The 24,599-nt window shown below is 39.2% G+C and overlaps 1 protein-coding gene across 4 annotated transcripts in view; it reads left to right on the plus strand.

Moving 5' to 3' along the window:
- The window catches only part of syt1a (synaptotagmin Ia), a 101,749-nt gene that overhangs the window by 41,064 nt on the left and 36,086 nt on the right, over positions 1-24,599 (plus strand). For all 4 annotated transcript variants that reach the window (XM_015029083.1, XM_015029091.1, XM_015029071.1 and 1 more), the window contains one exon: positions 23,857-24,060. In XM_015029083.1, the coding sequence (XP_014884569.1) occupies positions 23,886-24,060 (175 nt within the window). In that variant the 5' untranslated portion in view covers positions 23,857-23,885. The remainder of the gene's footprint in view (positions 1-23,856; positions 24,061-24,599) is intronic.

Raw genomic sequence — 24,599 nt, forward strand, 5'->3', positions numbered from 1 at the left:
CCATTCTAAAACATTTCACTGTATGATTAGGCTGTATGAAGCTTTTTTTTTCTTTTTTTTATTTAGAAATGCCTTTATGCCAGTTCCTAATTTCTGCTTATTGGCATCATGCTGCCACTGTGATGTGTTACCATACAGATAATTTGTGATTAGAGTGCATTCTAATTGGTGTACCAGCAAGACAATGGTTTAAATTTTTACACAAATGATCTGAATTTCTTACAGATGCTGATCATTTTATTTGGACCCAAACAAGAAATTTTAAGCTTTTCTTTTTTACATTTTTTTGGAGGACAAAAATTCAGATTACTTGTAATAGCTACATCAACTCTTTGTTGAATTTAGAAAACCTGCCACTTATTTCTGAAATTTCAGATGTACAATTTTCAGCGCGCCTCTGTTTAATTACTTCAGTCTGAACTCCATTTTCTTGGCACATTTCTTTTCAACACTTCTGATTTAAAAGTGAAGCACTTGTGGTGATAACTGCAATTTTTGAGTTGGGAAGCCAACGTTGAACACTGAATGCTCGAAAGTGGCTGAGAAATATGAAAGTAAAATTACAGTGCAGAGAAAATGTTACACTTTTTCCCAGAACCACCTTTACGTTTTTTCCATCTTGGCACGGCCCACAGCTCCCATTCTGGGACGCAGTAGTGCAGATTCTGTGAAGAACGAGTAAAATGGAAACCCTGTGCATGCAAGCATCTTCAGCACAGCTTGTTGATACCACAGGTTTAGCCTAACTGAACTTGTTCCCACCTGAGTGACTTGTCGAATCATTCATCCTGGCTCTTTGCCCCTCAGGTGAGCTGCGCTCCTCACTCGATGTTTATGCAGGTTGTCAACATTTGACAGCGGATGAAACGGGGCTGACAGTTGGTTTCCCCTTCGCCTGATCAGTGTGGACCATTGGCGCACAGCTGAAGGTCAGAGTAGGGCACACACAAACACCGCAGCACCCCGAGATGCATGAAAAATTGTCCATTTGAGAGCAAAATCTATCACTGAATAAGAAGTATCAGGATTTTTTATTAGCTTTCATTTTGTTTTAAGTTTTTTTTATATAATATAAAATTAAACATTTTCTAGTCTTTTTCTCAGAAATCAGTCATTTTAGGTTGTTTTTGCTGGGCTGCAGGAAATTCTTTGATTTTTCCCCACATCAGTTCTTTTCACAGCTCACAAACAGACTACACAGCTGTTTTGTCTCTTGAACAAGGACCAAATGGTTGTCATTTCCCACTAACAACTCGTATTTTTCTTTAAATGCCACAGAAATGCATTCAGCTGGAGCTAAACGGAGAGCAAACACTGTCAAATGTTGTGATTCTGCTTTCCTCCCGGCTGTTCTCCTTTTGAAAATCAATATCTCCACGTTGCTTCTGTGGATTTTTTCCACAAGATAAAACCATAAGGGCAAGTTTGTCTACCCAAGGTCAGAAATTCACTGTGTTTTCTGACACATCTTAAAGCAGTAATGAGTGGCATCTTTTTAGAAAGCTGCAGTTTCAGCTTTAGTTTCAGTAAGAAAGATTTTTACCCATTTATCTGTATGTGAAAGTATTTTTAATGGCTATTAACCACATTTCCTTTTGTTTCATTTCACTTAAACACACCCATGTCTTAAACTACCAGATCCAAATCATGACTTTAAGCTTTAAGTCAAAGCTCATTTGGGAGAGTTTATGTTTAATGATCTGCTGCTGCATTTCAGGGAAAATCACTCTTTTTTTCCATAAGTAACAAAATCTTCAAGTATTTTTATCTAATATTAAAATTTATTTTATCTGAAACATCTCAGTGTGACAAAGTAGAAACTGAAGGAATTTGAAAGAGCTGAAGTGGTTTTATAACTGAGGTACTTTTAAAAAATTTTAATTTAGCTTCATCTTAAATACATGCAAAGATTCATCTAAATATTTGTGCTAAATATTTTAAACATCTATTAACCTGACAAGGCCTATTGACTTGCTTTTGATAATCATGATTGAAAACTGCAAGGAGTTTTCCTGAGCTTGCATGAATAGTACAGAATAGAACAACACAGAGAATAATTGGAAAGGAACGGAAAAGATCCAACATAAAACGTCTGGAATCTTCCAACAATTTGAACTTTTTATGCCAATTTAAATGAACTCAAGCAATTCTGTCATAAATATCCTGTTAGAACAATGACTGAAGCTTCTTAATGACTACAAAAAGTGAGTAGTTGAAGCAACTAGTTAAGGAAAATGTAACCGGTGCTTGTAAAATGGAATAGAAAACTTATTTTTCTGAAGCTCCTGAGCCTCAGCAGCAAACTCTTTCTAAAACAGCTGCTATGTCTGATTTTGAAAAGTTTCCAGTTTCCAGTTTTTGCATACATTTCTCACTTTCTGAACTGCTTGTGCTGTGGAAAAATGTCTCCCCTGAATAAGTAGGGATATTTCTTCACATTCCCACATGGAAAAATGAACAGCTTGTTCAGTCGAGGGCTATCAGCTGCAGATGGCTGAAGACAATAAACATGATCAAACATGGAAGCTGGTATTTTGAGGCCTGATGCTTAAAGATGATGTAATCTGGCTCTTTTTTTTCTTATTTTCTTCCCAAAAGGATCTTGAAAACTTTTACATCAATGTGACCTTTCATTTCAGCGTATGATTAAATGTCCTGATTCATAACTTCCTTTCCAACCATAAACAATCTAAGTTGTGTAATGAGATGTGTGGGCTGCCCCTCACTATTAATGGCTTCAATAAATCACCTATTTATCTGAGCTGACGAGTGGTGCTGAGTCTCAGCACTTCCCTCTCCCAGCAGCAGCCACCTTCAAGCCATCCCGTCCTGTAATCTTGATTAATTCTGTTTACCTTGGAGCAGTCATTATATAGAATGGCTCCTATGATTTCAGCAGACTTCTTGTTTTGTAGGTTGGAGGTTGACCTCGATGTTGTTTGGCTCCTCATTTCCCCTCAAGGTTACTGGGTTTTGTCGATTTGAAACGGAGTAAAAATGTTGGCTTTCTTCGCATTTCTTGGATTCTCATCTGCAACACAAACAGCGTTATATACAGTACCTCTTTTTAACATTTTGTCACGTTACAAACACAAACCTTATTACATTTATATGTTTATATTGCGATTGTGAAAAATGTTCCCTTCATTTATATCCAGCCCCTAAATAAAACCCATTTGCCTTCAGATGTTGCACAGTTGATAAACAAGGTACATTTGTGTCTTATCCATCTAAATCCAGCTGTTCTGTGAAGACCTGAGATGTTTGTTGAGCAATCAAGAAATACACCAGACAAGTTATGAAATTAGTTATAAAACAATGTCCCAAGCTTTGAGCTCCTAAAAGAGAGCAGTTCTGTATGGTATGACCACAATGTTGGCAAAACTGAAAAAACTGATCAGCGATTTGTCCGAGTATTAGCAAAGCTGTCAAAGGTAACTTTGGAGGAACTGCAGAATCTCTTGGCATCATAAATATTAACTGTATTTATAAATATTACCACTGTGGAAATGGAGCAAGAAGAAAGACATTGTTGGGGGAAAAAAAACTATTTGTAGGTTGCAAGTTTGCATCTCGGCATTTTAGGCATTCCATATAAGAAGAATCAAGTATGTTAATTGCTTGATTGACTTTATTAAATCAACACTGCATCCAGCATAAAAGTAGGCAGTTGCCTGTGTTTGTGCAACATTAAACTTGTATGTGTGCTGGTTTGTGTGTGTTTGTATGCAGAACATTTTGTGGGACAGAAAATACACACAGCATAGCAGTGGTTTGAGACTGTGGGAATGTTTTTTATTCGGAAAGCTTCAACTAAGTATAATCAGGAAAAACATCACAATTTTAATTGTTCAGTTAGTCTTTCTTCAGAAGGGAATCTGAAGCTGATTACAATTGATGGGAAAATGGATGGAGGTGAAAAAATGTCAGTCTCAAGGGGGGGGGGGATGCTGAGGGTTCATCTTCCAGAAGCACAACCCTAAGCCTTTATTGGAATAGATTTGATCTATGGCTGGACTTAAAAATATAAATTCTCAGACAGTTTTTCTCCAATCTGACAGAGTTAGAGCTGAAAATGGACAAACGTTTCAGCCTGTTATGTAAAAAGCTAGTAGACATTTACACAGCATTGACTCCAAGGGACTGAATACAGATGCACACCACACTTTTGAGATTTTGAACATCATAATTTTCCTTCTACTTCAAGGAAATGTTCTGCTTTGTATCGATCAGTTACCTGTACAGTACAGTATACAGTGCTGTATGTTACCAGGTGGATTGTTGTTGCGATGTGCCGTTACAATTTGAGGAGGAAGATTTCTTTTAACATGCTGATTACAGCAAAGATGACACAGCATGCCACTTTCCCCGAAGTCTGAGACATGAATAAAAATCATGGCAAATGGCTCTGCCTGCTCTCCATCTTTGCGTCTCTATTTGCCTAATGATCATGCAGGAGAGGGTCCCACTCCAGCTACAATGCTGCCTGATTGTATGGTCCTCAGCATTAGCAGAGATAGCATGTGCAGTGGGCTTACTTTCCCCCCCATCAGGTCATAGATGATGCCTCATTCTGCGTTCACTTTGTCGTTTTACTACCTTTTTCTCACAGGTAGATAAATGGCTGAAACAAATCTGTGCACTTTGGTGCCGTTTAGCTCGGTTGGATGAAGGTCAGCGATTATGTCTGATTTTGTGTTTTGACAGAACGATTGTCTGGATGTAGCGAGTGCAAAAACAAATAAAAATGGATTGCAGATAATTCTGTGGCTGCAACACTTATCAAGCTGTAATGAAATAAATTTTAGCTCGGTATGGGAGGTGATACATCTCTTTATCTTTGTTAGAGCTGGGCGTAATACCAGCAGCAGTCCCATGTACTCAATTTGAGCAAGTAAAGTTGATTAGGCTCTACATGGTTGAATGTGAAAATTTTATGAGCTCTTGTAGAGTTTGTTGCAACAGGGGGAACTCATCTTGCTTCAAAGTTTCCCTCCACTTTTACTTAATACCTGAAGATCACAGCGCTTCTAATAGTGGACTAGAGATGGAGGAGATGGAAGAAAAGCAGGAAAAAAAAGAAAAAGCCACCCCCTTCCACACTGATCTCAAATGGAGCGGTGTAATAGAGCAATTTCAGCTCTGCCTGGAGCAAACTAGTCCTTTATTCACATTCTCTGGTCTCTTCCTCTTTGGCTAGATTGCCCCCAGCACCTCCACCCCTCACCCCCTGTAAAATGGAAGAGGATGGTAGAGCTATAAGCTGTACGGGAGCCACAGCAGGGACAGAAACAGAGCCCACATTAAGGACGTTACTGCTGCATTTATATGCATTGTTCATTTCTGCAGGCTCCCAGGGTTCTGGACCTTGTGCTCCAAGGTGACAGTGGCTTTGTTGAAGAAAGACCTGGCACACACTTACAGTATATGGGTCCCCCTGGTGGAGTACTCGAGGTCCAATCACATATGTAGCTAAACTAATCCAGCTGCACACTGAGAACAACCAAACTGATTATATTTTGGGCTTCAGGGCGTGTTGATGCCATCTATTTTACCCCAAATCCTATTTCTTGAACTACAGGAAATTTTTTATGTAGCATAATAGGTAATTATTTTTTTAGAACAGTTGTTTCGAGTCAGTTATTTCACAACCCTCTGGCACACACTCGGCCTAGTTATTAGCAGTTTTACTGGTCTTGTTATTGCCGTCATGACTCTATAAAACCAACTCTGCCACAGTTTTGTGCTCATGTGCCTATAGGAATAATTTGAGGCTTTGGATTAATATTACAGCTCTTGCATAATGCCAGAGGCAGTTGAAGCTCTAGGCTATCATGTTTCCATCTGTAAGGCATACATTGAGTAAGATTTTAGCATCGCCCCTCTGATGCTGCTCCTGTTTGATTTGAATCAGATATGAGGGAGTCAGCATAAAGCACAATAAAGCCCAAAGGGGCTGCACGTAGCAGAAGGCAGCAGAGGCACATCTGCTGTATGAGATATGACATACGCAAAAGCCACATGGCAAGAGACGCCATCGGCGAGTGCAGCAAAGTAACTATAGCAAAGTCAGGCGGCGTCTGACATTAATCGGCCTAATCCAGTGGTCACAAAGACAGGATGTTAAAATCTTTAAAAATCTGATTAAAAGAACCAAAAATGACAGATAGGAAACATGTCTTTAATAGTTTGGGTGTCCAGTTTCTACTTTTGACTTTGGATCAAAAATGTAGCGATTGAGAAGGGTTCTAAATGTACTGAAAACGTAATTATTCCCTTATCTGGCTCATCTGTTAAAAATCAGTTAAGATGAGTGAATTATCATTGATCAGGGAGGTTGAGAATGGCAAAAATGGATTATAAAAACTGTTTTTTTTTCTTTTTAAGTGCATCTGTGAGAATTTGGCAAAGCCATAACTCAGAGGAAAATTGTCTTCATCCTTTCCACATTAAATAATAATTAAAAAAAAAACATGAAAATAATACATAGTTACATAGTTGCATTTATTAAAATTCCCTTAAAAAGTAGCAGGTGTCAGCTTCTTGCAGCGGCCTCCTGAGTGCTGTAGATAGGGAGCAGCCATGAGGATTTGGACAGCAGGCTGTTGTGTGCGTTGACCTCAACCGGACTCCAGAGTTTGGCTCTGCACGTCGCCAGTCAGTCGGCCTCTTCTCTGTCTGATCGGATTGGGTCGCTTCTGAGAGACACAACTGTTCATCGGTGCCCAGTGGGGACCGACTGGCATTCTGCTCGTGCCAAACTGGCCCTGTTAAGATGTCCCACCAGTCCAACTCCACCCCCCAAATCTCCTGCTGTTTACAAAAAACAGGAATTATCACACCAACCCATTCTCCAGATCGCTACCTTTCATTATCCAAATTACCAAATTGGATCCACGCAAAGTTAATTTAAAAAGCTAATTTAAATTAGCAGTAATCTCAGTAGGAATATTCAAGAAATCAAGCCAAAATTAGCTAATTTGGTGCATCAGCTAACTACAGTTTGTTCTGCCTTTCATTTAATTTATTTACTCCTCATGCTTTCTCACTTCTACAGCGACGTCTCCTTCAGCGCTGTTAAGACTTCTTCCTTGTGTTTGTTTTGCTGCTCTGTCAGGAGAAATGAAAGGATTCAGAGTTGTTGCTGGGGATGGATGACAGAAAAGATTCCACAATAGGAATAGACGAGCTGCTGACATACTACGCTCCATAAAAAGAACATAATTGGCTCCCTAATTGCTCTCAGAGGCATGTATCACAGCCCCAGCCAGTTCTCGGCCCCGACTTGAGCCTCGGTACAAGTCCGGTGTCAGACTGTGTGATCTGACCTGAACCCGAGAAAGATGAGAGGCAAAAAGGATCTCTTTCTTCTCCTGATGGGGGGGCGCAGATCTGTTTATTGGCCTCAGGGGGGCGCTTGCTTCCCCAGCCAACTATCCCATTTGATGAGCTGTTATTACACGGACATGTCACATAGCATAACACACTTTCTTTGATTACTTAGAAGCATCGCAGGATGTTTTTGTCATGTTACAACCACAAGTTTGAATCCATTTCATTTATATTTTTTGTAATAGGCCAATGCTAAATGGTGCACAATTGTGTTGTGGGATTAATTGAATTTTCCTCGTCTTTTAAAAATTAGGTTTTGGTCCCATCTGATCAGATCAGCTTCTTGCTTTTCCTCCTGTGTGGAATTTAAAAACAATATTTCTTATGCCTTCCTTTCAGCATAACGATAATCTTGCATTCTCCAAATGCAATATTGAGTTCATGTTTACCTGTTATTCTTACACCCGAGCTGTGGATCTTTGTAGTTCCTCCAGAGTTCATAATGACAATGTTCTCTACATCTACTCGGCATCCCATGTCTCATGTTTTCAAAATGCCTCACAATTGAAAGAAACAGAAATGAGATATAGATCTGACTTATGTTCCAAATCCTCATAAGGACTAGACTTTTCATATCGGACGTGGTTTCTGGGAAAAACGACCGCAGGTGTTTGCTTTGTTGGCTGACTGGTCTGGTACCCAGAGGAGCTGGGTATGTCCAGCAACTGAATGTCATCCAAGAACATCTGTTCATCTCCAAAAAGTAGGAGTTGCTCTATTACTTTCATTTTTAGATGCTGCTTTGTCCAAATTATGAATTATGAAGATAAAACACAATGCAAAAATGAGCTTGTTTCTTTCAGCCTTTGTTATCTTCTCAGGGTGGTGATAACCTCCTGGCCTCCTCCTGGTGCCAGCCTGGCATATAATTACAGAGAAAATACCGGCTGAAGATAGAAAATTGTTATTTGATGAGCTATAAACACAACACCCCGATGAGTTCATGGCAACCTTTGCACACTTCAGGCACACCTTTATCCATATTAACTGATGTTTTGCTTTTATTCACTTTGTCATACCAGCTATATCTCCCCAGCTTGGATATTAGACCCTGTTAAAGTCAAAGTCAGTTATTGCATATGTAGTAAATACACCAAACCCTACTGAAATAGAAATGTATACCGTAATCCTAGGATTCATAAGTCCCATGCTGATTGTCGGGTAGAAGAAAGAACAACATAGACAAAAGAGCGTTTTCAGTGTCTGTTTGTCATCTCTCTGCTTCCGCCAGTCATCTGTGAAAGCTTTTGTTCTGCATCTGAGCAGGCAGAGTCCATGTGGACTCTCCATGTTTGCTCTCCTGAGAAGACGCAGCTGTGGATGAGAATCTGGTGAAGTTGGTAGACTCTGACTCATGAAGTAGAGATTTATTCAGGTGGAGATTTCATCAGCCCACGTGGAATTAACACTCTGTGGTGAAACTGGATGTTTTTGGTGTGTGGAATTGGAGTGATCTACTCTGACAGATTGGTGTGTCAGATGCGGTTCTCTGAAAAGTACACAGATTGAAGTTTACTCAGACAAATTCTGTCACTAAGCTTTTCAGGAGGCCAAAATAACTTAAATTGTTGTGAAACCGAGCTGGCGAAACAAAAAAACATGGCCACAAGCTTGACTTTGTGCCAAAGATATGCACACAGCTTTTTATAATAAATAATAAAAGATGAACCTTACTGAAATTTTGCGTTGATTGTAAAACAGGGGAACAATCAGAAATTTTTAGAGCAGCATTTCCTTTTTCAACGGTATAATTTTCTTTAAGTTAGTTTTAACAAAAACTCATAAGTAATCAGTAAAGTTAGGAAAAAGAAGATAACAATGAGTTTTAAGAAAAAAAAAAACATTTAATCTGCTTCCTAAAAGCTACCAACTTCACTGTTTTGTATCTTGGCTCTGACTTCTCACTACTTTCCAGAAAGAAAAACGGGATATTTTCTGATTATTTGGCGTTGAATCATCCAAGGATCTTCTTTCTAAATGTTCTACCTTTTGCACAACCAAACCGTTTTATACATCTTGTTCCTTTTGACAAATCCCACTACAGAAATGTGCCAGAGTTTAGTTGACATCACAGAAACTGCAGCAACTAAGTTATTAGTAATAGGGACATGCTTGCTTTCAGACACACCCTACAGACCTCATTTATTTTAATCACAGGTCCACACAGTACCCATCCTCCAGTGATGCATAACTTGGACATGGCAACAAGGAAGCTGCACCGCTGGCTTGGCTTCAACAAGCCTCGATTATTATCACAGGAGGGCTTCTAGAGGTGGAGGGGAGGAGTGTGCTGTTGCCTGGAGGTACCATTACAATGGCTGTTTATGTTCGAGACCTTAATGGTTATACTGGGCTCATCGTGATTATGATGGTGTCTCTAATTGTCCAAACCAGTGAGCCTTGTGTCGTGGAGCTGCAAAGGGTTAGAGTTTAGTAGCTGGCTGTTGTGCAGTGATTCATCCTTGTGCATTTTAATTCTGTGTGCAAATAATGTGAAGCTTGTGTCTGTGGATTGAAGAAGATGGGAGGAAGAGAAGAGAACAGGGAAAAATCACAGCTGGTGCTAAATAGTCATTAATCACTTAATTGATTAACGGTAATTTGTTTTGCTGCTTAGTGATGTGTTTGAAGCCACATATTCACAAACTACTAGAAATCCAAGCTTAAATCTTAAGGGACGATTTTCTATTATAGACGTCCAGTTTAATGATTAGCTTTTGTATTTATTGATCATTGGAGTGAACCAGAATCTCCTGTCTGGTGATGAGGGCATCATGCAGGATCCTCATACAAAGCCAATATTCCCCATCTTCATCCACTGTTTACCCTGCGAACCCCATCTCTGGGTTTCATCTGTGCAGGAATTGTTGTGATTTTATCCTGCATCATTCCAGAGCAATTTTCAGTTCAATTTTTACCTCTCCTGATGTTGCTCCATCTCATCCTACTGTCCATACTGAACACAAATCTCTTTAATGGCATGCACTTTCACAGTAAACTGTCTGAGAGTCTATTGCCAAAACCTAATAACCCATGTGTTTTATTTACCTCCCAGTTATGAAGATTGTATATCAAACCAGTGCTGAGAATTGTATCTGGAACAAGTACTTAGTGTTATGTTTTTTTCTGCCCGATGCTCCGTATCTCTGGAGCTTTGCTCCACCTGCGGTTAGGCTGATAACGACGAGCTTACAAATGAGTGAGCCTCCTAAATGAGAAAATCAAAACTCATGCGAATGCATTGTCATTCATGCTTGATGACGAACGATAAGCCTAAAGAGGTCTGAACACTGTATGGGCACAGTGTATCTGCACCGGCTATCAGCACTGTCAATAAGTTCTCTCACCTCGAGTCAGCCTGCTTTGGGAGGCTGTTGTGTTAATGAATCAGTCTGACACTTGAGGATAAGCTCAATTGAATAAATGATGTAAAATGACATTTTCTTCAATATTGTCTTAGTTCTTTTCTACACCTTTGAATTACAATGTAGTGGATTATGAAGGACTTCTGATATGGTCTTCTATTTGAAATGATAAAATGACTACGTGGTAATTTTATAATAAGACCTTAAGATATGGAGTTGAGATAAAACCCTAAATTAGTTAGAAATTTAAAAACTGCCATCTTGGTGCTAAGGAACATCACATCTTCTGGCATCTAAAGTTCATAACTAACATAGCAACTAACCTAGCAAATCAGGAATGAATAACTTATTTTGCAGCTGGTCATAATGTAAGAAAATATGTTTCACCTAGTTAGCGAAAAGATTTTTCTCAAACTGAAGTGATTCCTACTTAGTTTGAGTGGCATGCTACATGAGGGCTAGCTAGTTAGCTTTGTGGGATTAGCTAACACAATGTTTGTTCCCTTACATATTTATTCTGTTTGCTTTTTTGTCATGCTGACATGTTTCAACTCATTAAACACACTTTTATAGCTAACAAAGATAGTGAGTGTAAATACTATAAGTGGTTTTCTAATGATGAGAAAAAGATGAGTTTCTAGGATAAGCTCAGTTTGCGGCCTTTAGGTTATGCAGTTGGACTATGATCCAAAGCACACAGCGAAGATCCCATCCAACTCAAAAATACTTTTAACAGAACTGGTCACTTTATTAATTCAGTGTCAAATTAAGATGCTAAGGTGGCTACAAAGAGTTAACATGATAATCATCTTTATCAGTTTCATTTTTCCTCCAGTGCTCTGCCATAATTAATTCACATCTGTTTGCAACGGCAGATTGATGACAGTTGGACCGTTATTTCTGGTGAAGTATTTGTCGCCTCTAATCACACTTTCACATCCACTCTGTGGCACCTTCATCAGATTAGAAACCTGTCAGCTTCGTGTGGGTGTGCGTATTTCGAGCCGCGTGTGGAATCTCAGCGATCCAGCGACTGAAATGCGAAATCAGACCACCGATCTGTTGGAAGTGTCAATTAGATTCAAGATGTGGGTGCATGTGGTGAAGATGTCCCAAAACGAGCCGAGTTAATCCATAACTTGGACGTCGGCTGATGTTTAGTGACCCAGAGTTGACCCCAGTCAACAAGCATGCGGGAGGTTTTCAAACTTTTCAAAGTCGAAAAGTCGCGCGCTCTCGTCTTCATTGAAGAGTAAATCTGATAAGGCAGGGCTCGTATTCCCTCCAAAAAATGTCATCTCATGTTAGAATTTGTTGTTGCTGAGCAAAAAAGGGTTTGCTGTCACACAAAATACCACCACTGAAGTACCTCGTCCCCCTACTTAAAACTTTTATTTTTAAGGTGTCTTATGTGATCTCGCTCCTGCTCATCTCTTAGTCACTGAGTGTTTAGCCATTTTCTTGTTTGAGCTAATCCACATCAGCAAGCCACACACTCTAAACACAACTAAAAGGTCAGCTGCCAAGAGCCTGGAGAGAGCACTTGAAACAACGTCTGCTTGAAGAGGACATTAAGAGCTCCGGGAATGTTTTTCTTTCCTTAAGACGATGAAAGGCAGCTCAGACAAATAAAGAGACAGAAAAACATTATCTGCTACCGAACAATCGGGGAAGACGAGTCAGTTCTAATTCATCCTAATGAATATTTTAAAATGTGGAATCTGCTGCTTTTTGGTGAACCCGTCGCTGTGGAGATTATGCTTTGATTAGACCATGTCAGTTGGGATATCTGTGACTGAACCCTGCAGAGAGCAGGGTGTAGCAGAGGGAGGTGTGAAGGAGTGGGCGGGGGAAGAAACAAAGCTGGAGGGGGCAGGGCTAAATAAAGTCAAAGTTAAATGCAGTTTCTCTTTATGCATCCTTTCACCAAGGTCAAATACTTTTAAACAGCCTTCTCAACTATCATGTTTAAGAGAGAGTTTTTTCAGTAACATTTTTTAAACAAAAATTCAGTTTGCTTTCAAAAAAACGTGAATATTAAGTAATCTAGAAAGATTTTGAAAAGAAAATGTGTGATGCATCAGGAATACTACTGATTGGTGAGCAGAAATTCACTGATATCATCCACAACACTGGAAAGACAGAAAAAAGCTAAGGTTCAGGAACCTGGTTGTTCAGAATGCTGCATTAGACGTTAGAATATAAATGGAAAGTTAAGTGGACGGAAAACAGATTTCACCAGGTCATGTTACCAAAGATGTCTTGAACATTTTACCTGAGCTCGGAAGAAAAAGGAGGAAAAAATACTGGACTACTGCTCAGATGAAAGTATATTGATCATTTTCAGTCAGAAATAAAACTCCTAAGGTGCGTTCACACTGCAGGCTGAAGTGACCCAATTCCGATTTTTTTGTCGGGGCCGTTCACACTGCCAGTAAAAGCGACCTGTATGTGTTCTGGAGTCTGAACGGGCAAACGACCTGAAAGTGTCCTGCATGCGCAGTAGAGGGCGCAATAGAGTCAGCGTTCTCAGTGTTCTGCCAACCGCCATAAAAAGAAGTGCTCAGTGTTTGCGGAAGTAAACATGGAGGCTAACAGTGGAGCTTAGCTTACATATTTGAAGTTGTTGTCCGGCCAGAGCAGCATATTAACAACTTAATCCTCATATAATCCGTCATGGTTGTTGTTTTTCTTCCCACTTGCGCTTATCAGGACGCAGAATAGTGAGATTTGATGAGAATCAGTGACGTTCAGTTCGGATGAATGCGACCTGGACGTTAGGTCGCATTTGAATCGGATACGTATCGGATATGGGTCACATTCGAAAAGAATCCGACCTGTGCTGTTCCCACTGCCATGGAAAGATCGGATACAGGTCGCATTACGTCAAAAAAATCAGAATTGAGTCACTTCAGGCTGCAGTGTGAACGCAGCCCTAGAGTCTAAAAGGAATCTTTTAGCTTAAAATCTTAGTTTTTAAAACTTTAAGCTTTAAAAACCGAGTTGAATGTTGTCAGTTCATTGTGTTTTCTGCTGTCTACTTATAGCTTTAAATATATCACTATGTATGCAGATGTTTTATTTATTATGCTTTTGGCATTAAGTTACTGAAAATGATTTTCTTTTATAATATCTAATGTATTGGGATGCACCTGCATAGAAAATAGAACAGGGAAAATAGTTGTTTCCGATATTAGAAATCTTAAATCAACAACCACCAGCTGCACAAACTCCTCAAGTTGTTTTCATTTTATTCCTGTAGGAATAGCAGATGGTTAATGATGACGCTACAGTTATTTTCTACAAAAAATATAAATTTATGAGCACATTCTTCTAAATTTTTACAGCTGTAAAGAGATGCATTGTTGTGGTTGGCTGACTGACGGCAAACTACATCAACTCAATGGATCAATTTCTCAGAGACGGACACAGTAGGTCGGACTGACAGGAGAGAGAGTCATCCATTAATCACATTACTTTTATAATCTTGCATTAATACAGCACCCTCTGCTATTATTGGCACCCCGGTGGTTATTGCTTTTCACAATCCTGCCTGCCAGTAGGACAGCAGTTAGCAATTCTAACATTTCAGAAGGCTCAGAGCATGAAGAGACAGAGATTGTTCATTCCTCCTGCTTTTTCTGTTTGATTTACCTGTAAGTTTTGGATGCTAATCTTGTCGAAAGGTAACCATTTTAAGTTTTCCTAATAGGCCTCATGTTTATATTTAAAAGAGTTCCTCACAGTATCACCATACATCTGCTAATTTTCACATCTTCATTTCATTCCAGAACCAACTGGAGTGTATTTTTCTGGCTTGCTTCCCAAGTGTTTGACATGTTCACCATGTCTAACGGTTGTAATTAAGATTTGGTGACTGCAAGATGTCACGTTTTGCAGCAGCTCACAATCATCCTTGAGGTGTACAGTGGCATGTAAATTTTTGGTTCTCATCCAGCCTTGTTTGTCACAGTTCCAGTTGTTTTAGCCTTTTTAATTAGTGATTGGAGATTTGGGTAACACTGGGCAAGCAGCTGTTTTTTTCTGGCTACAGAATTATGTATTTTCTTGTCTTGTTTTTTTCTATTCAAACTTTTTACAAAAGGTGCTCAAATTTTAAGTTGGGACATTTTGAGTTTTAATTACAAGATTATGCAACTACAGTCAAAAAAAAAAAAAAGTATTTTTTTTCCAAGATGAAACGAAAAAAATTAAGAATGCATGTCTTTATTCACGCTCTTATTTTTTAAAGCCAGCGGATTTTATGTACTGCTTATCTTCTGGAGTCTTCCGGGTTCAGTTTACCTTTTAGCATAAAAGCCTTGTCGCTAAATTGCTGTCTCCCCCACTCTGTCATGCTCTCAGTGGTTGCCAGGCAGTTTTTCCCTGCAGGGTGACCCTGAATGTACATACTGGCTGCACAAACAGCCTCCTTTCATCTGTATGACTCACCTACCAGTGTTTGCACCGCGGCCCCTGGCCTTGCCTCCTACATCATTCTGATTCCAGCAGACATAGCTCCCCAGGCGCTGCTGTATTAGCCCTGGCCCTCACCCACCTCTTTGCTTTAACCCCCCTCAAAGCACAAACCAAAGGTGAGAGGCACCAAAGGCAGGAGGTGGGATTTGAAGATCATTCTGTCAGTCTGATAAGAGCAACAAATGGATGTTTGATCAAGTAAATCAGCGATCTGAGAAACAGTAAAACAGAGGAAACCAAACAAGCTGATATGAGATCAATACCAAATCACTTCCTACTGATAAATAAATTTCCTCAGCAGTGGTGAAAAAATATCTTCACAAAAGTCAAAGCTTGGATTTCAATCCTTGCAAATTCTCCAGGTCATCGTCTAAATGGTGGATCTGCTTCTGTTTCACGTGTTGCGCCTCTCTAGTAGCTTTTATACTGACAGCCCTGTTTACGCCGATGGGTTCCTCTTTGTGATGTTTGTCATATAAATAGACCGAACACGTCCTGCAACAACTCAGGTGGAGTATCAGACCTCCGCAGTGCGAGGAACAAGAGGAGCTGATAAGAGCTGTTCAGATTCGGGGCTCTGGAGTCGTTCTCTCTGACAGACTACAAGCCGGATTTTTCTAACTTTCCTCAGCGCTTTGGAAACAGTAATTGAAAATGGGGGAATCTTTGTGCTTTGACTTAATAGAGCTGTTCTGGCCTTGCTGGAAAGCAGGGTTAATAACTTTTTGCAGTTCTATTACCCCCTGAGATTGGCTTCAGGTGAGTTAAGAGGCTTCACTGGACAAGGAGAAGTGGCCTAGGGGCTTCTCAGCCTCCTCTTATCTCTGCAGCTCACCTAACAATCATTTATGTCACACATTATATACAGAAAGGACTCCCCTTGTGTGCATGCATGTGAGAGGACTCTGAGGTCTTTAAACAAATGAGATTTCGGTGGACACTTAACTGACGGGATGTAATTAATGTGTCATTTTCCTCAAGTTACGAAGGACTGCTGGGATTAGTGCTTTCAAACAAGAGTGCAGAGGTGTTGTGAGTTTTTCTCCTTGAAGTCCCTGGTGGTTTATCAGACGAATTGCTTTGATATTGGCATGTGTCGGAGCCGCTCCATAAAATTGATGTTTCCTTGTTGAAGCGAAGCAGCACTGACGTCTAACCTGTTTTTCTTTACCTAGAGAAATAAAGGAAAGTTTATTTTATACATTTTAATGCAGTAAATTAATTAAAAAGTCATATTTATTTTTGAAATGCCCAATTAAAAAATGTAGTTATTGTTGTGCCACTTGGAGGAAACTTTTCTAGCATTTGCTGTAGAGTTGAGCTGATACAATCATGTCCTAAAGATGGAAATTTACCCAAGTATTGTCCAGAAATATGTCTGATATTTTGCTCCATTGTTGAAAAAGTCATTTGGCCCGACTGTCCATCCGATTAGTATTTTAGGAGATTACATATAACCTTTAAAACTAGCCGATTACAAAATAACAGAACAAATAAATAGATGAAAAAATCACATTAATAACCCAGTTAAGCATTCTGTTGATGTCTGTTTGATTCATCATTGTATTATGCATGCAACATGAGGTCTAATTTGCTTAATATTTTTAATTTGTCATTCATTGTCATTACTCTGTTAGTACTCCCTTTGGATCTAAGCAAGTGTCCTTGGAATGATTATTAGTTTATCCGAATCTGCAAAGCGCCGTCTGAGTGTCTGTCAGAGGATTATGCAAAAACCACGGGAGCTCCCACACTTTTGAAGTGTAATCAAGTCTGATTTAAAACCTCCAAGCAACTGTTGACTGTTAAATAATCAACACGGTCTCACTTACGCTCAGGAAGGCACATAATACGACTTCATTAGATTTTAATTGTTCTGAAAGAAAATTCAGTTAACGACTCGAGATTCAAATTAAAGGCGCTCATTTTGTTTACAACCACTGTATCTGACTGAGATGCTTCACTGGTGGAGTTATAACACTACATAAATGTTATCTGAAGGGTAAGCTCTCGGTAAATATTTCTAAAAAGTCTCAATAAATTGATCTTTGATTGCAGGGAGATTCTCACACTGAAATTTTTAGAGAAATCCGCCCTTTAATTTAACCTGATGGGAATACATTCTGAGTTAAATTATTGAATTTAGCAAACTTGTTGGAACCCTGGCATTTCTGTGAAATAAATATCACTAATTAGTATCTTTTACACCTTTTTAGGTTACATGGTGTGTCTAGTAGTCCCTGACTTTCTGATGCAACACAAAACCCATTTCAGGGTTAACAAGTGAATAAGTTTGTTTAGGTTGGATGCAAGGGTCATGCTTCTTCTTTCCTACCATCACAAACCGATAAAATAATAATGATGAAGGCAATTTCTGGAACAATGTGCTTTAATCCAATTTGGCTAAGCTTGAGCTTTTAAAAAAAACAAATTCTGCTGGTCTGACATGAAACTAAGGTTGATAATGTGGAAAAAGAAGTTCATTTCCACTGCTAAGCATAGTGGAGAGTCTGTAATACTGTGGGCTTTTCTTCAAAATTGTGGCAGGAATGGATATTCGATGGCTGTCTCAGGGTGGCAGATAATTTTGCTGTACTAAATATCTTTAATGGTGTCATATGGTGGAAGTTGTTTTTGTTTTTTATCCTCTTAAGCTAGAGGATAAAAACTTCTAAAGCTAATTCAATGAGCAGATTTTATGTTTTTGTGTTTCAAACTGTGCAACCCTTAAAGGCTGGAGGACATTAATGCCTGAAATCCAATGAAATTACTTTAAAATCTGTTTATGTATCCCTGTTTTCAGCTTCAGCTGAAAGTGTTCACTTGAAATACATGCTGTATCCTCTCAATTAGAGAAAACTAACTCTTGTTTTGGCTCCATAACTCCACTGAACCAGGTTGGACTGTATTATGTTGGTACTAAATAACCGAGTGAAATTTGGCGGATAATTTTTCACGAGGTTGTTTCAAATGGCTTTAATTAGATGAATACCCCAGAAATAAAAAAAAATCAGAGCGTTTGTTTGCAGACCACACACTTGTGATCATATTGTGTTTAACAAAATTAAGACCTGCTCTATTCTTTAAAATCATGAGGTGTAAAACCGACCCCACTGGGAGCTGAACCCATCGGAAAGCAGGAAACTCTACGTGACACCAACTCGCGCTCAAAACGTGAACTAAAAATGGTTTTAATCACCACATCATTTGCTCTTGATTTATTCCATTATGTGCTCCATTATCAAAATGATGATGTTCTGATCCACGCTGGTGAGATGGGAATCTGTTGGTGCAGGAAACCAGGGAGTTGGTGGGGGAAAAAAAACATGAAAGGATGATGAAGGAGATGGAACGAATGATGGAGGGAGCGGAGGAGAGCGAGCAAGCTGACCCAGTTTGTGAAGGGAAGAGAGAGGTGATGGGAGGGAGCTGTGTGCCAGCTTTTCCTCTGCGATAGGGAACCTGCTGGGCCATCTGGCGGCCCTTTAATTGGGTTGGGGTTTTACACCTGAGCGGCACGCCTCCAAAAAGATGGCTGGTGCAGAAAAAAGGAAGCTGGAAGCAGCAGCCTGTCGCATCCTGCAGTGAAGCAAAACCAGAATGACAGCAAGCGTCGACTGGGTTAGATCAGCTGATGCTCTTGTCTTGAAATATGTTTTTTTATTCTTATTTTAACCACAAACTTTGGTGAAGTAGATGGCAAAGTATTCATAGATTTCTAATTAGTGCATAAATTATATTGTCAGCTTGTAACATTTACTGAAATTTCCTTTTTGTTAGTGATTTTCGTCTTTGGAAAAAGAACAAGCTAAAGCTTACTCAGCTTGGATGAAGATAGAGTGAACATTGCTGGTCTACTGTCACAAATTCTCCATTGGATTTTTTATCTGGACTTTGACTAGGCCACCTGAATGTACCAATCTATTGTAGCTCTGGTTGTATTTATGCTTCTGGAAGACGAACCTCTGCCCCATCCCCAAGTTTTATGTAGCTTCAAACAGATTTTCTTCCAGGATTGCCCTTTATTTATCTCCATTTATTTTCTAATCAGGTTTGACCCACAGCATGATACTGCCACCACCATCTTTAGAATGATGTGTTCAGGTTAATGTGCGATTAGTTGTCCGTTGCAAAGCATTTTGCTTGTATGTCAAAAAACTCACTTTGAATCACCTTTTTCCACATTGTGTTCCTCATTTATGGCAAACTAAACAGGACTTCTTATGAATTGGTGTTATATAAATAAACTGAGTTGAATTACTTGAGCTGTGCATCTCTGCAGCTCATCCAGAGTCACCATGGATCCTGTGGCTGCTTTTTTGTCCTTACTTTTTCTCATGCTTGTCGGATTAATGCTAGTATGTCAGTTTAGGTGGTTTACGGTTGTGCCACATTCTTGCTATTTTCAGATTTGTACTCTTAAAATGTGCAAAGGTAACAAAAAATGTTAACCTAACCCCACCTTTATCTTCTCGACTTAGTTTTTGTTCTTCACGGTGCCATTTGTTGATTAATGTTGTCTAATGTAGCACTGAAACTTTCACAGAACAGATGCAGCTAGGGATTTCACAACAAAATAAATGCAGTCCACACATTTCAGATTTGTCATTTGGGCTTGAATCACTTTCTGTGAGTAACTCAGGTTAAAAAAAAACACCAAAATAAAATGGAAAAGCCTTTAAAAATAGAGCAAAAGCATTATTTAAAGTGGCGGGGATGTGGTGGTGACGGGGTAAATATTGAGTCGCATTACACATGCAGCGTGATTATCCTGCGAAGGCAGCCCTACGAGAGGGAAAAAGGTCAACACTCTCTGGTCTTCCATGAAGATAAATAAGCCTCAATCCACTCCAGCAGTAAATGACACTGGGTTTCAAGTGGACTGCCTGCTGTCTGCCACTGCAGACAATGAAGATGACATGGAAGTTGTCATCTTATGCTTGACTGGGCAAGTAGTCGTTAAGGCACAAATGTGAGCTGAATTATTGTTTCAATTTTTGTCAGTAATATGAGGTCTGCAGCGAGAAGCACAACAGACTCAATGGGTGGCTCTCTTTGCAGTTTAGCAATCAGTTGTCTTTTTTAAAGTAATGTAATGTCCTTTAATGTAGACGCTTGCTTCATTTTGTATATCTAATTCACTGGAATAGACTAATTTACATAAATACTCTTATTTTTTTACGTTGAGTATTTTTTCAGAAAATAACTTAAAATAGTGCTTCATGTTTACACTTGCGCAGAGGGGATGATCAATTCTTTTTTTCCACATAAGAAGCCTCCCACATGCACTCTGCAGAGCATCATTGTGCTCCCTTAAAGTCCTCGCCCCATGTTGAAGTATCTCTGTCACTGCCGAATGAATCGGCCCCCACACTAACCTTGCAGCATTCAAAGGGCGGCTGAGCTAACAGGTACATGCGTAGGTGTTCATGCAACCATGAGAGAAGAAGAAAAGGTTTCTTAAAGCTCCTTTTTCAAACCTAAATCACTTCTGATGCATCATCTTGTTGTTTGATCACAGGCTGTTTTATTTGTTGCTTTTTTTTTTTTTTTTACATTTTCAACACCCTTGTCTTAAAAAGTCTCTGTTGATGATGGTGAAAGATGCTGTGAAAGAAGTGTTAGTTTGGTGTTAATATCACAGCTGGAGAGTGTCGGGACATGAAAGTTTCTCTGAGTTGTGAAAGAGCAGCGCTGGTCGTGAAGCCAGAACCAAAGCAAACCTGTTTCGCTCAATAAATTTTGTGTTTTCATGGATAATAAAAGGCTGATGTAAACAAATTATGCAACTAAAATTAAGAGCTTAAAATCAATTATTTGTTTTTCAAGCCTATCTCAGCAGCAAACTAATAGATGTGTAGATACTTAAATTGTGCATATTTTAAGTGGCATTTCTACAGAAGTGCAGCTAAAAACCTTTAGAAAACAGTTCTGTTCCAAGTACTTTCTTATTTAACTGTGAATGAAAAAGAAATCAATGAAATACTTTAACCAACTGCAGGTAGGAAGATAAGACCTTCAATACTTAGTCGTACTCCTTATTTAAATACCTAAAAGGATCCTCAACTGATATAATTTATAGCAAACGATATTTAAAGTCAATCATTAGTGGAAAATGCATTATTTTGATGTCATTTCCCTATTTTAATTCACAGGCTGTGTGCATTTGTGCCTGAAAAATAGTTATTAGTTGACAATTTGTCACTAGTCAAGGAGATGCAGAGTTAATTTCTTCTTTACATTTTTGTTGGTTACAATCCAGTCCAAAAAAGTAAATGTATTGTCAAAAATGTTTTCCTTTTCAGTCAGAATGTCCTGACAATCTTCCAAGCTTAACATGTATTTGGATCAATACTGGGTCAGTTTGACATCGAAGGCATGGTTTATGCAGGAACATTGGCTTTTTTCAGGCCATCCATTTTATTTATTTATGTATTTATTTATTTATTCAAAATAATTTAGCTGCTTTTTGGCAAAAATTACTCCTGCAGGCAAGTCCATATCTTTGCAGAATAATATCATTTTTCAAATATAACATCTGCTGGCAATGAAATTTTGCTAATTAGCTGAGACACTAGTAAGCAAAATTACAATTATTTCTCATAACAAACAGAAGTCCTACCTGAATCACATGAGCAGTAATACTAATCTTTATATGGCAAAGTAAAAGTGATTCAAAGTATTAATCCTCAAATATTAAAGATTTATTTTAAAATGTTATTGCTTTGCTGCATAACCAGCGACTCAGCTTAGTTCAAATTAACTCAAATTAGTTTGAACATCCCTTGACATGCAGAATAAATTAGCTTAAAGTGCTGCCAGTGGGGTTAGAAAGTGTAGGAAATAAATCAGTGTTGTCATCTCTCTGGTATCCAATCAGCTTCACTGACGTTTTAAAACCTCAATTTACGAAATGAAAGAAACTTTCCACATGAACTCTGACCCATTTCTTTATATCATGGTTTCTGTTGGGGAGTATTATGCTGGCATCTTGTTCTCCACTCTGAAGCGCAAAAATAAATATAATTTGTGTTTTTTGAGGTTGCATTTAGACTTTCAAATTACTTTCCAGAGAAACCTTCAGTGGATCTTAGAGTCACATCCAGTGTTATGCCTGGGTATGTTAACAATGAAATAAATGGGGAAATATGAGCACCAACTGTGGGAAGGAAGGAAAATTAGGCCATCAATCTTCGCTGTGTACTGGTTTTCTTTAGCACGCCATTATCCTCTTGAATTGCTATGGTGACAGAGCAAATTACAACCTGCGCACCAACGGCACACAAATAGTTCCTATCTGCTGCAGCATGTAGCTGCTTTGTGTAATTATTGAATTTCACTTAAACACATTAAAACATTTTATCTGGGAAGTAAATGCATCCGTTGTTAGATACACAAATTTTAAGCCACTTTTAATTATCTCTACATCTTGTCGCTCATTTTCTGTCCTCCTTATTTTATTTTTTTTAAAGTAGACATATGTTGGGTCTCAATGAAGACATGTTTACAACAGAAAAATGCTGAACTGCTGACTTCCACATATTTAGTTAAGAAACACTAGGAATTGTAAAATTTTAGCAGCTCAGAACTTAAAGCTACAAGTGATACAAACATGAAATATATTTATAATGTTGACTAGTTTCAACATTTATAACATCCCCTTTGCACTCAGTAGAGCATCCTTTTGTTGCTATGACCTGCTGCAAACATATTTAATAGCCAGAATAAGCTTTATGCAACATAACGGGAAATTGTAGCCCCTTCCTCATGGCAGTCGCGTTTTCAGGTCAGGTAGCGTGACTTCGATGGCCAGTCAAGAATCTTCCAAAACTTATTGTTGGATGAAAAAGGTTGAATGTTGCCTAAGTTTTCTCACCCATTTCTCTTAAAAAATTGCCATATTTTAACTTGCAATTACAACCAACCTGATGTAGCCTGTAGGTTGCTTGATTTGCTAACGTGTGCTCAGTGCAGTCAGTTAAAGCAAGTTATGTGATATTTTGGTCAAACTGTAGTATCAAAGTCAGGCTCTGTTGCCCTGGAGCAGAACTGAGGCGATGTAGAAACCCCATACAGACAGGACATCCCATTGTGTTGACATGTTTGGAGATGATTTATCTGGTAAACAATGACCATTAAGCAGCAGACCACATGTGGCACCGCATGAGTGCCTCTGCACAAAGAGCGGTGGATAACATATGAGTCACTCTGTTTCCTCTGCAACCAGACCTTAAAGTAAAGTAAATACACCTGGTGTGTGTGAAGAGCTTGGTGTTGTGCGCTGCAACATAACATATGTCACTACTGGGAGCGCAGGATCATAATTAAACCAGATGTATAGTTGCACTTCATCATTATTTTATCACTACTTTGTGATCCTAAGATTGAATTTTGACATCGAGTGAGGAGCCTTATTCTGATTTTAGAGAGCTGGCCAGTTTTCTGTGAACTCCAGCTGATGTTTACTAATGCTGAGCCTACAGCTGCTCACACATTCTGCGTCGGCTCCGTCATCTGACGAGGCAGGCTCCCTGCCTCCGACATGCATCTGTCACAGAGACTGAGGAACTCGAAGAATCCAATCTCATCTACCCGAACTGTATTTATTTTCCTTCTGCAGCTACCGCCCGGCTGCCCAGCATCGCCACCATGAATGAGAGTCGAAGGGAAGCGCTGGCGGCTGCGGCCCCTTCGCTCACCACTGCCTCCTCCTCAACAGCTGGCTCCAACACCACCAGCATGGCCGGACCGGGCACAGGGGAGAAGGATGAAGCCTTCTCCAAGCTGAAGAACAAGTTCATGAACGAGCTGAACAAAATCCCATGTGAGTTTTTTTTTTTTTTCAACCTTTATTAACTCATGCATGTTCTTTGTTGGGTCTTTACCACCACGTCAAAAATATTCCTAAAAGGTAAAATCACTTTTAGCAGCAAAAACTACCAGAACTCAGTTTTCTGTCTGACTTTATCAGGCTATCACAGTGCTTCCTAAACCTCACACTGACCTGCTTCAGCACTCCTGATTTCAATTAATAGCCCTTGTTGAACTTCCATCATGTGATCATAGTTTTTAACCCTTTCATGCATAGTGGTCACTACAGTGGACAGCTATCTAAAAGCCATTTTCTTGTGCTTCTTGTGGATTTTTATATTATAAATGCACTGAAGTGGACACTAATGCATCATAAAATACACCATCAACTACTGGCCATCAGCTGCAAATGCAAGAAATAATTTTTTTTAAATGCAGTATGGCTGACAGACAAAAAAGTATGCAGACCGATCCGGTCCCTCCTTCTACTGTAGACGATTCTTGCAGGTAGAAAAAATATTGTGATATCAGATAAAACCCCCTAAAGAACAA

Source organism: Poecilia latipinna, unplaced genomic scaffold, assembly GCF_001443285.1.
Source record: "Poecilia latipinna isolate Pla-1442-1.1 unplaced genomic scaffold, P_latipinna-1.0 Scaffold9, whole genome shotgun sequence".
In the NCBI taxonomy this organism is placed as follows: Eukaryota; Metazoa; Chordata; class Actinopteri; order Cyprinodontiformes; family Poeciliidae; genus Poecilia; species Poecilia latipinna.